General features: G+C 41.6%; 1 protein-coding gene across 9 annotated transcripts in view; it reads right to left on the reverse strand.

Annotated features, from left to right (window-relative positions):
- Positions 1-385: 385 nt before the first annotated feature.
- Positions 386-16,231, reverse strand: part of htt (huntingtin) — a 33,065-nt gene continuing 17,219 nt past the window's right edge. For 3 of the 9 annotated variants that reach the window (XM_085161895.1, XM_085161893.1, XM_085161888.1), the window contains 25 exons: positions 15,962-16,141; positions 15,622-15,798; positions 15,369-15,445; positions 14,836-14,971; positions 14,625-14,747; positions 13,600-13,807; positions 13,287-13,432; positions 12,889-13,066; positions 12,708-12,806; positions 12,380-12,564; positions 12,138-12,264; positions 11,890-11,993; positions 10,462-10,616; positions 10,229-10,368; positions 10,053-10,135; positions 9,772-9,902; positions 9,523-9,655; positions 9,135-9,290; positions 8,830-9,020; positions 7,967-8,081; positions 7,295-7,508; positions 5,357-5,570; positions 4,947-5,109; positions 4,348-4,508; positions 386-3,475 (listed from right to left, as the gene is read on the reverse strand). In XM_085161895.1, the coding sequence (XP_085018021.1) occupies positions 3,262-3,475; positions 4,348-4,508; positions 4,947-5,109; positions 5,357-5,570; positions 7,295-7,508; positions 7,967-8,081; positions 8,830-9,020; positions 9,135-9,290; positions 9,523-9,655; positions 9,772-9,902; positions 10,053-10,135; positions 10,229-10,368; positions 10,462-10,616; positions 11,890-11,993; positions 12,138-12,264; positions 12,380-12,564; positions 12,708-12,806; positions 12,889-13,066; positions 13,287-13,432; positions 13,600-13,807; positions 14,625-14,747; positions 14,836-14,971; positions 15,369-15,445; positions 15,622-15,798; positions 15,962-16,141 (3,810 nt within the window). In that variant the 3' untranslated portion in view covers positions 386-3,261. Of the gene's footprint in view, positions 3,476-4,347; positions 4,509-4,946; positions 5,110-5,356; positions 5,571-7,294; positions 7,509-7,966; positions 8,082-8,829; positions 9,021-9,134; positions 9,291-9,522; positions 9,656-9,771; positions 9,903-10,052; positions 10,139-10,228; positions 10,369-10,461; positions 10,617-11,889; positions 11,994-12,137; positions 12,265-12,379; positions 12,565-12,707; positions 12,807-12,888; positions 13,067-13,286; positions 13,433-13,599; positions 13,808-14,624; positions 14,748-14,835; positions 14,972-15,368; positions 15,446-15,621; positions 15,799-15,961; positions 16,142-16,231 lie in introns of all 9 variants that reach the window. The other 6 variants (XM_085161889.1, XM_085161892.1, XM_085161887.1 and 3 more) reach the window with 3 other exon arrangements.

Genomic DNA, 16,231 nt, shown 5'->3' on the forward strand with positions numbered 1-16,231 from the left:
CTGAGAAAAGGAAATTGTACAAAATGTGATAACTTGACCGTGTAATCGGTCAGTTAGTTTTACGGTGTGGACCTTCACATGAGCACATCTCTCAGTTACTTGTGTCCCCAGATTGGCTTGACCGCTTTCTGGTTAATTGAAGTTGGCTGGCAACAGCTTGTTCTTTCTGGATAAGACGAGGACGAGGCAGAACATTTTAAACGTCTGTCACCCGACAGGTTGATCGTGTTAGAGACAGATGCACAAGGGGTCCTGTGGGTACAAAGCAGCCATGATTGTAATACTGTTATTTGCAAACACATAGAGCACCTTTAGCTGGTTTACAGTCAGAGTTGTTATCTGTGACTTATAACTCTCACTCAGCAAATCAAATCTCAGAGCAGGGTTACATGTTTAAATAATTTATTTCTACAACAGATCATATGCAGTGATTAATCTCTTTGAAATATTAAAATTAACAAATACACAATCTCTTCCAGTCATATTTTTACAGGCAAATGTAAATAAAAGAGGGGGGAAAAAAGATGTGGACACTTCAGGTTCTTTCAAAGATCCCGCCTGAAGAAAATGTAAAGAAAAGCATTTCATTTTCAGTCTACCACCTTTAGAATCAGGATTATGGGAAGTCGTTGCCAAATTAAGCCAAGTGTCAACATACAGATCACAATAAAGACCTTGGCAGAGGTTTCGAACCACGATTCTCAGCTTTATCCGAGAACAGTGACTACATTATTTTCTGAACGATTTATTCCTAATGTGGAACAAAATAAAGCCTTCACTGGAAGCGTTAAATCAGAGTAACGGGAACTTTGTTGACAGCCCCAAAGCCCATCTCCCCAAATCACAAAAGACCTCTGCATAATCGCATTATCCCCAGCAGGGGTCCCCTGCTCTTTTCCTTCCAGAAACTAGCTGAAAAATCTACATTTTATCAACCGCATTTTTGAGTTTTCCTTAAACGTCGAAAGTAGTGTGTAGATTAGAAAAAGACTTTTCCCATCATCTTTAATTTCTTTCTCCCCACCCCAAGAATTCGAAATGACTTTGAAAGCAGGACTCATTTAGGCTCCTTTAATCTGCTTCAGCGAGGCCTCACATTGGAATTTCAACAGCTGCAGAGGACTCTGTCATTCATTGTGTGAATACATTATTTTCTCATGATCAAAGGAAACCAGTCGCCAGCTTTAAGACTGGTGAGCGGTTACACATTTAGCATACAAATCACTGTGATGTTTACTTTTAATGTACTGCAGCACTCATTGCGTATAAAGAGAGCGTCTAACATCAACATCAAAAGAACTTTCTTTTTTCTCTTAGTTTTTTTGTTTTTTTTAAGTGCCGTGTGTATTTAATATTCTGCACAAAGACAATGAATAATGAAGTATTTACTGCTCTAACTGAGACGAAACAATATTTTAAAGCTCAACAAAAAACAGACAAAGAACTCCTGCTGTGACGTGGCACCGCTATGCTACACTTCCTCATCTGTTGATTTGTCAAAGCTGCTGTTGGTCGCTAAGGTTACAAGGCTCCCTTTGGATTGTGTTGCATCTCTTCCACACAAGTCAACCGTACCCATGGAAATACAGTATTAAAGACGGAAAGAAAATAGCCGTAATGCTAAGCATGCTTTCAAGCTTTCAGTGTATAAGACAAACATATTCAGTCTTTTATCTAAGGCAAGTGTATGTACAGAGTAACAAAGCCCAGCACACTCCCAGGCAGCTCGAGGTCAAGTCTTTAATAAAACACTAGAAGCTTGCAGCTTTCCGCATTCTGACGATTATTCGCTAATTTTTCATTTTCTTCTGTGCTCGTGCGCGTTAGGACAAAAGAAAATGGCATCACATTATCTTACCGTCTAAGTCCTATGGTTTTTACAGTTCTCATTTCATCATGCACCATGGCTTTTATGTTGCTATACAATTACTTTTTACAAGATATGAAGGTGACTATTTTACGAGGACTGTAAAATCACTTCCAGTCTTATTACAACAATAATATAGTCACATCTTACATCCTGAGAATTAACAAAGGTACAAGAAAAAGACAGGTGGAATCATTCAGGTGCACTGAGGAGCAAACAAGACTGCAATGAAAACCAACAAAACAACAACAACAACAAAAAGACTAGACAGACGTAAGCAAGGTAATATAAATCAAAAGGGAATCTTTTGCTCCCTCTGCTACTAGTTAAAAAAAAGGAAAGAAATGAAGACAACATCACTGCAATTTTGATAATTTTGGTATTTTTCCATGCTTGACAGTTTCCGCTGTTATGTCAGTGCAGATATATGGAAATGTGGCAGAGCGCTGGTTATAAGTTAGGTACGTTTTTTTCCCCTCCCTTACAAACAAAATCCATAAACACCTTCTGCTGGGACAAATTAAACTGCAAAACCAATCCCCTGGGAGAAAAAAAAAGACCCCCCAAAAAATAAACAGACGCACACACACACACACAAAAAAAAAAACTATGGCTATTGGTGCTCATTCTTCCACCTAAAATATTTTTCTATTTAACTAAAATGTGTGAATGACCACAAATAACTTAAACACATAAAGAAATGTACTCATCGACTTTAAGCAGGTGTTTCTGACTTTTACGTGTCAGCCCATTGTCAACATCCTAACCAGACCTTAAGCACACGACTCACTGAAAAATAGATGCACTGAAACTTTAAATACTTTTCTATTTTTGTTTACTTTACTAACATCACAATATTCAATCCCCACAAGTTCCCACAGGAAAATAAACTCATCCAATTCTTTATTTGATGATCGTCATCTTCATGGGCTTTTTTTTTTACTAAATATCTCAAAAGGTGCCGAGAGGGAAGTGTTGAAGGTGCAGTCATGTCTCAAGGAATCATCTGAGGGGAGTGGGTGGGGTCGGGTGGGTGCAATCTCCACAGAGATACAGAAGCTTGCTGTTCCTCGTCAGAGAATGCTCCTTTTACATTTAAACACAGCCTAATATTGAATTCACGTTGGGGTTTTTTGTTTTTTTCCTCCTCCTTTTAATACTCGCTCCACTGAATTTGTTGCCGTGGGTTCAGTAGTTCTACTTATCTCATTATCATTGAAAGGGCAAAAAGGGATGAAGCTATAGTAGTTTTTTCCTAATAAAACATTCTGTTCTTACCCTTAGTCACAATTCATCCAGGAATTATAAATAGAGATCTAATTTCCCACCCTACCACACCTCACTTGAAACCACTTTTCTCCCTGCGCTTCCATGCCCTTCTCTGTCTGTTGCCCTCAGAGTGATGTATCCTGATGGACTGACTGCAGACAGCCCAGCAGCTGGTAATAAGGGCTGCCTGGCGAGGCCACAGTCTCAAATACTGACTGGAAAGCTCTGCGGTCCAGCTCCTCGTCAATCTGATGCCGGTAGAAATCCATGGCCACCAGGCAGAACAGGTTAACATCCACCACCTCACTGGAGCCCATTCGGCTGATCACGTGTGGCAGTCTGGTTAAAAGCGGGTGGGTTAAGGACAACAGATCACACTGTCTGCAAGCATCAGTTAAGTTGTGCTGCATTCACGCGTGTGTGTGTAAAATTTAGAAACATTTAACAGGTTTGTCTTGTAAGACAGTGTCAATGGGGCTACTTGTATAAGTAAAGGTAAAAATATAAATAAATAAACACTTAAATAATTCTAGTGCTATAGTTAAATGTTTATTACACAAAATGTGTATTTAGTAAATCTCTTCCAGTGTTTGCAAAGATGTGATTTTTGTAAATGACCAAAAAAACAAAGTCAGCTTCAGAGTCACCACACTTCACTGACCAAAACAATTTGATCTTCACGATCTTTTTGCAGAAAACTGGAGCTGGAGCTCACGTTGAGATTTTTGTTTGCATGCATTAGTCTGGACAGGACCTCACCACTTCAAATACTACTGTAACAAAACACAAAGTAATCAATCGTGGCAGCAGTAGGCAAACAACTCCTGTGTTTTGTCAGGTAAAATGACTGAGTATATCAGAGTTTCTGATGGTAGTGAAAATGTTGTAAATATAATTATACAATGATTATTTTATGAGGCTTAAATCTATTAAACTGCTGATCATGCTGTCATTTCTCCTATCTCCTGCCCCCAATGCAGGTAACACAACGACTGTGGATCAGACGCTCACAAAAAGAAGCTAAACTATAATTATTTGATCACAGTTCACAGAGTAAACTGTTTTACTAAAACATTAGAAATAATTAAAGTAAAGCGTTGTTACAAATCACTGCAACACTGAGACATCAGCTGCTGCTGCTTCTACCACCACCCAGCCACTCCGGTCCAGTCTCCTGCTTGTGAGATCTTTTACGTGGTATGTAAGGATACAGTGCTGAGATCCACTGGGAGGTGGAAGCAGACACAAAGAAGCAGGAGAGGCTCCACATGGCCATGGCCACTGGTGTCCTCTGAGTGAAGTTGGACAATGACAGGAGCACCCAGTCTCGCACCATAGAAGACTGGCCTGTAGCGTGGAGTGTCTGGAAAACCTGCATATGAGAGCACAGGATAGGAAATTTTTAGAAAGTTGGTGTTCTGTTACATTTCCAGCATGAAGTGGTTTTTGAAATCTGTGTCTGTAAATTACAAAGATCTGAAATAAAGAATGAGTATGCAAGATTTATACTTTATAATGAAAGGTTAACTTTTAAATATAATGCATCCTTGACTCATTGCTCTCACTTGAATTCAAGTGTTACTAACTGTGCTGAAATGTACCTTGATTTACATTTTTGGGAAAATAACAAGAACTGACTGTATTTGTTCCAGTGTGATGTTGTAAACAGGACAGTTATAGTGCAGCACTTGTGTGACCAAAGAAATAAATTAAACAACTAAAAGCCTGATGTACAAGATTTTCGTTTTTTAAAAATGTAAACGTTTTGCTTGTTTTGTTGATGTGAATGTACTCGTGTTCTGCTGCTGACCTTGTAGACGACTGTCGCCATGAATTGCGGATAAGGCTGCTGATTAGACAGGAACTCTCCTATGACCTTGTTCATGACGTCCTGTGGCGGAAAGAAGTCATCCAGAAACTGTGGCAGAATCCTGGACACCACACGAGCCTCACTGGGTAAACCCTTCCTAATCCTACAAACAGGAAACACCAGAAGAAGAGCAAATCAAGACTGGAAACAAAATAAGTTACAAAAGAAAGTCAATCTGTTGCGACAATCTGATCATTTTTTAAAGTAATAAACTAACAAAAGATTTTTTTTTAAAGTTTCATCTTTCCAACTACAAAAGCTATTTGTATGATGGCAGATGTGTGTGTGTGTGTGTGTGTGTGTGTGTGTGTGTGTGTGTGTGTGTGTGTCAGAGTGTAGCAGCAGTGTACCTGTCAAAGAGCACAGAGACCCTCTCCATGGCAACAATGATTGACTCGCTGTCTGGGGCCTGAGGGTCAGAATGGGCGGGGCGGCTGGCAGGACTGGCTTTCTCCTTGCCTGAAGAGAAACCAACATGACCCGCCGTGACGCCCACCGCCTCCGATACAGCAGAGTCAACCTGACCTCTAACCCCTGTCACGTCTGAACCCGACGTAAGCACAGCTGAGAAGACGAGAAGGGGGGTGGCACCGGTTGAACCAGTGGGGTAAAGGTTAGAGCGGAAGTCGGGAAACTCATATCACAAGATTCAGATCAGAATTTTGTTCATCTCAAACAGAAAATTTGTTAATTTATGGGAGCTACTTTAAGTCAAATTACATTCTTAGGTTTTTTTCTGTAAGTGACTGGTGTTTAAAGGATTTGAGGGAATTTAAATGCCATGCTTCCTGGGTACTCACTGCTGTGGCCCAAATGTGCTTCAGTTTGTACATACAGCACAGAGAGATATACAAAAATTTATTGAACCAGTTTGCATTTAAAAGAGCTGGGGTTTTGTCAAGGAATTTGCTGGCTAGCCTAAGCAACAGAACTTCATATTAGTGTATTAGCATAAAGACGAGGGCACGCTAAGAGCTGGTAGAGTTAGTAAGGTCCAGCGTAAGGGTTAGAGGTAGGTATACCAGAAGTACAGTATGTATAACATCTATTACATGCAGGAAGCAAGCAGGTGTACAGGCGTTATGTTCAAAATGAAGTACTGCCAAGTTTTAAAATGCAGTTATGCTGTAATAGAGACATAATGAATGAAATCACTAACAAAAGGTATGCTGTGATTCTTAGTGAGAATGTGTTAGTAGTGGTAGCAAGTGTAAAGAGGCCACAGGAAAAGAGCACAATGCAAAACTGCTGGTGTATTTGTAATGATTCGGTTTCAGATAAGGGATGAAGTGAACCCAGTAAACATTTTAATTGCAGAATTAGCGCTGCTGTTTTGGACACTAGAAACACGTTTTCTTTCACTCTACCTGAGCTCACTATCTCAGTAATAGCACCGCCTCTTTGCTCTTTATAGTGTTAAACAGACTCTGGCTCAACGTTACACTGTGCTAGCTTCATAATCACTGCTGCTGTGTTATCAGTGCTTTTGTTTAAAACTGGGGCCTGCGTGGGCTTAATGTTGTCGGACTCTTTATTCATACGCTGCTCCTAAATACATTTGTATCACGTTATCAACGTTTACATCATTTAACACATCAGCATGCTACTATGCCGTGCTTTAAATGAAGCATCGAAGCACAAAAGGAATTTGTGTCAGGAATTTTTTATAAACGAATTATTCAAATTACTTGATGAATTGTTGCTGCCCTATTATATACATATACACAGACCACCAACAACAATACGAGGTGCTTGCTAAAGCAGCGTGCACAGTCATTCATAAGTTTGTCAGTTAGCCATTTACTAGGCTTAGACAGCTATGCATTCCTCTCCACTTTTAGCCTATAGATTATTAATACTTGATCAATTAGATCCCTCTATATTCTTGTTTTCTAACTGACTATCGCAAAGGCAAATCATTTGTATGTGGGGTATGGGGTCTGACTCTTTGAGGGGGACAGTACACATTACATAATGTTAGTAAGAAGAGGGTCAAGGATTAGTCCGGAGGGATTAAATGGGGGGAAAAAAGCTCACTGTGGCAAAGCATTTAAGTAGGAAACTTAAAGACCTGCAAGTTTATCTGTTTCTTTGAAAAGATCTGATGCAAAGTATTACATCAGAGTTAGCCAGCTAGCTTGATGCTATAGCAGGTTTGGAGTTGCCTGGGAATGCAGCAGCACTAACACCAGTCCTAATTGTGCATACCAGTGATTAAGCCAGGATGCCAGCAACACATTTTTGATTTTTGACGTTAAAGTTAGCAGTCATGTTAAAGCCTTGCTTACCAGTATACATGCAGGTAAGCATGAGGCCCAGAGCAGCCATGGCTCTGTGTGGAGATGGCATGTTGACTCTATCCACGCTGAGTTTGACCAGCGCTTCACCGTCCATCCGTGACAACTGCTCTGACAGAAGGAGGCGCTCAAGACCACGAAGCACGCAGTGATAGATGATGGAGGGAGTGGAGTCCTCGCTGGCTGACACCATCACGCCACATAACTAGAAGACGAAGATGAGGAAGAAGACGTTATTAGAAAGTGCAAAAGATAAAGGGCATATGGCACTAAATCAAAATACTTCTACTTCTTCAAGATACTTAAATATATATATTTTATGTTTTTGCTTTCATTTTATTGTGCAACATGTGAGCTTCCTGCAGCCATTTTCACTTCTGAACTCTGGACAGCATCAGGAGAATCAGATCAGGACACAGGAAGGAGGTCTGCTTCTTGTTCTCACTACAGGAAATACTCTGGTTTAAGCAAGGATGCTGCCTGGAGAGAGCGTGCAGGTGGCAGAATACATGACATCCTGTCGACAGAGGTCAATGTGCCACACAATTTCCTCCATGCTCACATGTGCACAGTCAGACATCAGTCAGACTTTGTACTTTAAGCTAGCAGGGTAAACATCATTTACTGCCCAGCTGTCAGATAATTTGATTTATTTTACTTTACCTGTATTATTCCAGCCATAAATTCAGCTCCCACATCTAAAGGGTAGTTCTCCATCATGTAGAAAGCCACTGCACACATCACCAACACATGCTGCTGGTTATGCAGGTTCACACAGCTGCAGAATAGAGATGGGCGACACACAGCAAGTAGAAAAAAATCATTATAATTAAACAGAAAAATATACATTCCAGTGGCTACAGATGAAAGTAAATGACAGCATAAAGTGTTAATAAGATGCTGGGCTAGTACAGCTTCAGTAACAATAATCTCTGTAACTCCAGAAGTGTTTCCGCAATGGTGAGAGTTCTAGCTAAAACGCAGGTCCAAAACATCCCATAGTTGGAAGATCTGCTGGCAGCAAATGCTACAGCATGTGATTCATACCATTTCTATACTCCAACCTGTCAGTGATCCTAGAATGCCCCATTGTCATTCTGGAAGACAACACACACGTTATCCCATGAAGCATTTCTATCTTAAAGGTGATCACTTAGTATTAATCTCCTTTCGGTCTACAGATGGATTTAACCCTGCAAGCAACTTGGTGCATTTAGCAAAACAGATACCCTCCCAGTAGGAGGTCAAGAGTTCTGGTTTTCCTCTTAATCCGCCACTGTCTGTATTTATCTGAAATGTAAAAAGCAGCATCTAAGGGCCAACAGTTGCACTGCACTCTTGGTTCCATCGCTGTATTAAGCTGGATGAAAACTAATTAATTCACAGATCCTCTTACAGAGGAGGAAGGTGGGGTGGTCACACACACTGACATTAGACACATTAGTTCCCAAGGCTCTTTCATCACTTAAGCTCATTAGAAGATGAGTTAAGGCCAACGTCTGCACAGGCATGACATTTATACTCACTGAGCAACAGCCTTGAGGTTGGATAGAAGGTACTCGGAGACTGTGGGGATGAGCTGTTTAGCTGTGTCATCCAGAAGGTCACATTCCAACACGTACAGCACCCCGTGCAGGGCTCCCATGCGGCTGGGAAGGTGAGTGCTGCGCAGGGTCGTCTCCAAAAGGCGACACACGGGCTCGGCTATTACCTTGTCCTATAAATGTAAAGTTAAAAGTTTTATATAGTGGGAGCAGTGGCGTGCTGCTATATTGATAACTCAAACACATCTTGAACCATCTCAGGTCCCGTCACACACAGCTCCTCTCACCATGCCCAAAACAGCTGCTGCCTTGCAGATGGCCGGCACAAGGTACTGATTCAAGATCTCATCCTCGGGTGGATGGTGCTTCTGCAGCTCCATCAGGGTGGAGAACATCATATCAAATTGATTCCTTTCCGTGAACAGATCTGACACTGCCAGCAGCTACAGGGAATGACAAGAGTGTACAATCAGCTGACAGAGTAAGCATGGCTCTGGTCTCGGGCTCATTTCGAGCTGCCAGAACAGACAAGGCAGCATAAATTTGAATATGTCTAAATTAAAGAGTAAAGTTTTCAAGTGTATTCTGTCACATCAGTGAAGGACAATCTACTGGTCTTTAAGATCAGCTATTTAGGTGAATGAGTTTTAACTAAGCAAATGCATCATATCTCACCGATCGGACCACTTCACTGACGAGGATGGTTGGGGTTCTCCTGTTACTTGGAGAGCTGGGGATCAGCCACTGGCTGTAGAGCTCCAGGAGAAACTGAGAACATGAATGAATATCCACGCCTGCACGGTGTTTTCTGAAAGAAACACAAACAGTCAATTAGAGCGTCTCATCTTAACTTACAACATGATGCCTCCTGTGCACTGAAGGAATGTGTACACATATGTATAATGTTGTGTTTATTTGACTAACCTAGAGTTTATAGGAGATAAAGGTGGGGAGGTGGGCGCCGGAGTGTCTGCCTCATCTTCTTCATCCTCACCCCACTCTTCCTCCCTGAGAGGCGTGATGTTGTTACCCAACCACACTGAATGGATGGAGACCTGGAGAGTGACATGCCAAGTAAAAAAAGCAAAACAAACACATTTGTTCATAATGTTAAAAAAAAAAAAGAATAATTGTTGCCCTGCTGACAACACATACATTGTTCCTAAAAAGCTCCATTACAGTTTACTCTTTCCTATGTTTCCCACCTGCCCCAGTTTGTATTCCATGTTGCCCATCTCCCTCTCTGTGTTGATCTGAAGGAGCAGTTTCTCATGGCTGATCAGCGTACCTGCTGAAACAAATAAGTCAAGCAGTTACTTTACAAATACATTTTAAGAAGTGGTTGAGGCTAATGAGAGTGTGACTGCACTTTTTCTATTACCTGCAGAAGCTGCTGATAGTGAGGGCACAGGATCCCAGGCATGGTATGGGTGGTATGTATGGACGTTGTCCCTTTTTGACACAAGCGCTTGAATCTCTCTCTCCACCTCACCTCTAATCACTGCAAGTTTCCTTCCAAACCTGAGCGTAAACATTAGCAAAAGGGTAAAAAAAATCTGTCACTTGCTCATTTTAGGCAGCTGCACAGTACACAAATATTACATCCATAACTACCGTGTTTCCAGGGCTTTTAGGCTCTTGTTGCGAGGCTGCTGTTCCAGACAGCTAACTGCTGGGTTGCCAGGAGTGGGAAGGGTCATGGCACTCAGCACCAGGCTGGTGATGGCTTGCACTGCTAACACATTCAACTGGGTACGCTCCAAGTCCTCCTAGAGAAAAACAAATAAGAAAGACATACAATAAGAGGGTGTTAGGAACAGATGTATTGTCTTTTTGCAAGGCATCATAATATTTAGAGCATGTGCTAAATGACACATGACAAAAATATAGACTATTAAATACTCCAATATAAACAAATACTGTAATTGTCGGGCTATAAGCCGCTACTTTTTGCACAAACTTTGAACCCTGCGGCTTTTAGTCAGGTGCGGCTTTTCTATGGATTGTCCATGATTTTTGTCATATCGTAAGACGATTTGTTTTGTTTGTTCCGCTGTTGTACGGCACTACGTTGCCTGGCGGAAGGACATGTGATCAGATACACAGTATCGGGGTTCAAGAGTGGTATGTTGGTCACATGTCCATCCGCCAGGCAACATAGTGCCGCACAAGTAGCGCGAAAAACAAACTTCAAAGTAGCGCTACGCGTTCAGCGGGAGGCGTGGATGACGAGCGGCGATAAACTTGCGAAAAGCAAGTTATGCTCAACTCCACCGGTGGAATCTGACAGCGTGGAAAAGTGTGAAAACATCCATGATCACCAACGGATTTCGAAGGGCTGGACCCCTTCAGAGGGTGTTCGACTCTGACACTGACAACGAGGATTTGTTTGGTTTTGAAAGTGACAACAAAGGAAAGAAGCTGAGAGTGGAGGACGTAGCCATCCTGAGCCTGTTCGTATCCGACACTGGAGAAGAGGACTTTGGTGGTTTTAGTGTGCAGGAAGATGGTGGTGAATGACTGACTTTTCTTCTTGTTAAAGCCGTGTCACTGCACCTGAGCCTAAAAGGTAGTCCGAATCTATTTTTCTGGTGTGCTGTAGGTTATTGTTATGTACTACATTTGTTACTCGTTTATGAAGCACAGTACATGTTTGGTACTTGTAATTACCGCTACTTGTGCATATACCTAAAAAGTTATGCAAATATGTACCCATAACTTGTTTTTCAAAATATTAATAAAAGGGGTGTGTCTCCAAACAGCCATCTCTTTCCTGACAATTCCCTTTTTAAGCATATTCTCTTACATATGATAAGTCAACATTGAAACACCTGCGGCTTTTAGTCAGGTGCGGCTAATGTATGTACAAAACAGGATTTTTCCCTGATTTTAGCTTGTGCGGCTAATATTCAGGTGCGCTTTGTAGTCCGGGAAATACGGTAGTTCAGTTCATATTCAGTTCATATGAGCATGCTGCAAAGTTTGTACTTCCATAAATCTTCCTTCCCAGTAACATTTCTAGAGTTTAAGTTGTGTGCATACCTCCTGTTGCGGGTCCTCCTCCTGGTCTTTAGTGATGGGTTGGGTGACCAGCACCCCTAGTAGAGTAGCCCAGGTCTCCTCAAATTGAGTCCTGCTGCTCCAGCCTGAACAACCAAAAACCCACACAGATGCTTAATGCATAGGGTTTTTAAAAAAACCAAAAATGTATACTTAAAAAAAAAAAGTCATTTAAAAAAATGAAAGCATCATCGATGTGTTAAGAATGGACTGATTGTATGTTTCTGTACCCAATGTATTGATACGGTAAAGAAACTCTCTGAAGACATCCTTTTCCTGAAGGAAGTCCACAGGGATCTCAGGCAGCGTTGTGCCGAACTCTCCTCCTGGCTGAGGGGACCAGCCCAGTTTCCAAACCTAAACCACAAAGACAGAGCATATAAACAGATTTTTTTTAAAAAGAAGAAGAAATAGATTTTAATTATGTGTTAAATTCAGTTACCTACTGGCACAACCTCTTTCAAAAACTCACCAGTGGAGGTACTCGGGTGTAGCTGTTGACCAGAGGAAGCCGAGACAGACTGATAACAATGTTGCGCAATGTTGGTGTGAGAAAAGTGGGTAAAATGGAGTTTCTACGATGACCAAGGGAAAGGATGCTCGGCAGACCCTCCACCAGCTCAGCCATGATCTCACATGCTTGCCACTCACACATGTCTGTAACACAAAGACTTAAATGTTACCCTAAGGCTTTCATCTGAGAAGAATTACTCACAACAACAACAAAAAAAGATGACTGCAATAATAAAACTACATGAAACAACCCTGAACTTTAACTCAGTGTCTAATTCGATTCTTACGGTCAGCATGTGCTGCATCCACTTGGTCTCCATCATCTTTTTCTCCTTTTGCCATTTTCTTCTCTTGATGCAGCAGCTGGTCACCAGGACTCACAGCCACTGCGAGGGAAAGGCGAAAGTCTTTTAATTAGCAAAGATATTACAAAAAAAGTGCAAAAATGCATCTTTCTGCCTTGATTACCTGCAACAATAATAAGGCGAAGGCAGTAAATGAGGGAGCAGGTATGGGTGGTGTACTCTGGGGTGGAGAGCTTGTTCCAGACGCAGGGCTGCTGCAACGCCAGACACAGGCAAGAAAGTGCCCACTGCAAGTCCACGCTCAGGGGCAGCCGGTCCTGGAGCAGACGCCACACTACAACCTGTGTAACCATGATGTCACATTCACATAGGTTTAAGACAGTTGTAAAGAAATCAAAGGTTGTGCAAAGCAGTCATATCATACTAATTTGATATGCTCTTCAAGCTTTAATTTTCTGAAATCAAATCAAAAGATACATTTAATTAATTTTAATCTAAAGCATCAACAAACATCATCCAACGAACTCTGTGGGCTACAAAACAATTTGCTTAGTCGTTTACCTCAGTGGCAGTGCAGGTGAAGGTGGTGATGAGGTGCTCCTTGTCTGAGGGAATATGTAGTGAAGAAGGGAGCTGGCTCACACTGAGCAGGTATTGAGATAGTGCTCTACAGAGTGACAAAACTCTGGGGTAGAACCCTGGTTCATCTGAAACATACGGTAAAAAATTTAGGAAAATAATGAATCAAAACTTTATTTTGAATTAAATTTAATTAAAAGACTCCAGTGAACAAAAACCCAGACAGAACAGATACTTGTGGGGTTTTTTTGATAACTTTTTTCTGATCCATTTTTCCCCTCCTTCCCAGTCTCACCATACACATCACCCAGCTGGTCCCAGTAGGGCTGGGGTTGGGACGGTGGCAGAAAGGACTGGTGAGGTGCAGGAAGTGACCCAGTGACCCCTGCTAGTTGTTCGAGGGTCACCTGCAGCGCTGTCTCCAACAAAAGTGACCCCTGACCGCGTGCTAACCGCTGCATTCCCATACTCAAGCACGGACAGAGAAGGCTTAGATTGAACTCCTGGGGAAACAAATGACAGAATTCCAGGTTCATATGTGAAATCCTAAAAAGAAGCCCTAATATACAGGAATTAACATATTTAAGATTTTTTTATCATCACTGTGGGCTAATGTTTGCGCACTGCACCAATGTGTCTGGATGCTTCTATTATCCATAGAGATTGACAGACCACGTGACTTTCGCGCATTGCATGCCGGGAACTCGTAGCAAAACAATCCAAGTACCGCATCAAATGCAAGCATTTGCAGCACCGTAAAACGTTCATTCTCCGGTTCCAATACCTTCTTGCTTGTTCTTTGTCCCCCAAAAAAGTTATGTACAAAACGAAGGATATAACCTATATCACCAATTATGTTATGAAAAATGACGTATTAACTACTACAAAACACTGACCTTTGTGGGAATGCTTGGAGCAGACTAACATGTGAGCTGGAGTATTCTGGGACGTTATATTTGGTCTTCGAATGGCTGCAATCCAGGCCATCCGTCAGCTCTTTGTTACTTCGGAAACATGGCCCGAACAATTTCTCTTCAACGACGTAATCCGATAACAACCGATCTCTTTACCCGTCAGCTTCCCGTGGCTGTCATGCGACCGACTATTGCAGTTAATAATACAACAGCTTCTTGCCATTTTTTGTGTTTCTTTTTATCGCTGTGTAACTGATTTCAATTGAAAGCCCGGGTGCGCTAGTACCTCTTGCCACGAGTTCCCAGAATTCTTTGCGGTTTTACCCCTGAATGACGTCACATTTTCAATCTCTATTGATTACGATAAAATTTAAGTGCATAATAAGACAGTGTGTACGTTCTTTACCTTGCAGCTCATGACACTGAAGAGATCAGCAGGAGGTAGTTTGGTAAGAAGTTCTGTCGTCTCCAACAGGCAAACATCTCCACGGAGACAGCACTGAGACTTCACCAGAGCCACATACCACTCCTAAAATCAAACAAACAAACGGGTAAACAGATGGTCTGCGCAGTCTGACAAACCTGGATTATTAGATTCATCAAGTCTAGTTCCTCACCTTGTCTGCAATGACCAACTCAGGAGCGGGCGGAGGATCCCCGTCCAAAGGATGTGATGTCACTGGGGGAGTGGGACTGCTTGTGTCAACAACAGTGGCTCTGAACCTGTCCAGCAGGGAGTAGAACCTCTGATGTCTGGGACAGAAATAACCAAACAAAAAAATTTACAATTTAAAAAATAAATAAATAAATCAATTGAAATTTGTTTTTAGTTAACATATGGATATAAGAACCTGCAGATTCAGTACAGCCCTCTCAATAACCTACTGGGTAAATTAACTCAACACGAGATATCACATTTTAGTTTGTGTGCATTATTTGGGAAATCCAAACAACATCCAATTCCTCAGTCTATCCTTTCAATGTGGTCTGAACAGGTGACTAATCCAAGGGCAAAACTAATTTCAACAGGCACAAAAAATAAATAAAATTAAAAAAAAAAAATAAAAAAAAAAAAAAAAAAAATCACACTTAAAACAAAAATACAAACTGTGGGGTAGCTCTCAAAATGGCTGCAGTACACAAGGTTTACCTCTGAGCTAAACCACTGTTCTGGAGATATTCTTGGATCCTATCCAGTTCCTCCACAGGAAGCTGTGCTATGCTGTTCTGAAGGGTGAAAGAATGAAAACAATCAGGGTTTTTAAACATACAAAAAGTTTGACTTTAACAGTTCTTCCCATCTGATCACTTTAAAATTCGAGAACAGGTCCCAAATTGGACCTGGAAAAACATAAGAAACATGTTCAGCTTTTAGATGCACTTCCAATGAAATACACACGTACCTGTAAGGTCTCAGCCAGCAACATCTCTACCCTGCGACACGCCAGTGTGTCCACCATGCGAGCCAAAACTCGAAAGGGTGTATTAAGAAGCTTGTCAACATATAGCATCAGTAGAGATCCAGACTGACTAAGGTGGATGCCTTCCAAACACTGTAAGGTCTTTTTCAACATGGTAGGCTACAAAGACGAAGAGAACGAGATAGTAAGGGAGGGCAGTGGGGCATGAAATGAGTAAGATGCAGGGACAGGGAAGAAAGATAAATTGAGAATTTAAAAAACAAAATAAAAATTTCAACCAGGTAGTCAAGAGATTAGAAAGATGAATAGGATGTTATCTTACAGTAGTGAGGTTGTCACAGCGGGACTGGATGGCCTGGATGAAGAGGCCACTGGCAGCAGAGTTGCGGTGGACAGCACTGATGAAGTCCTGCACTGGCGGCTCATGGGAAAGGCTGATGAGGTCACGAACATGATTGACAATCAGCCAGGTGAGATGCTCCGAGTCATGGAGATTCTGACACTACAAAGGTAAGAAAAAAACAAACAATACTTTTATTATGTAAAGCACTTACAAATCTAATTTACTTTTGCTCATTAGTGTTTTGAGATT

The sequence above is a fragment of the Neolamprologus multifasciatus genome, chromosome 6 (assembly GCF_963576455.1).
Source record: "Neolamprologus multifasciatus chromosome 6, fNeoMul1.2, whole genome shotgun sequence".
Lineage (NCBI taxonomy): Eukaryota > Metazoa > Chordata > Actinopteri > Cichliformes > Cichlidae > Neolamprologus > Neolamprologus multifasciatus.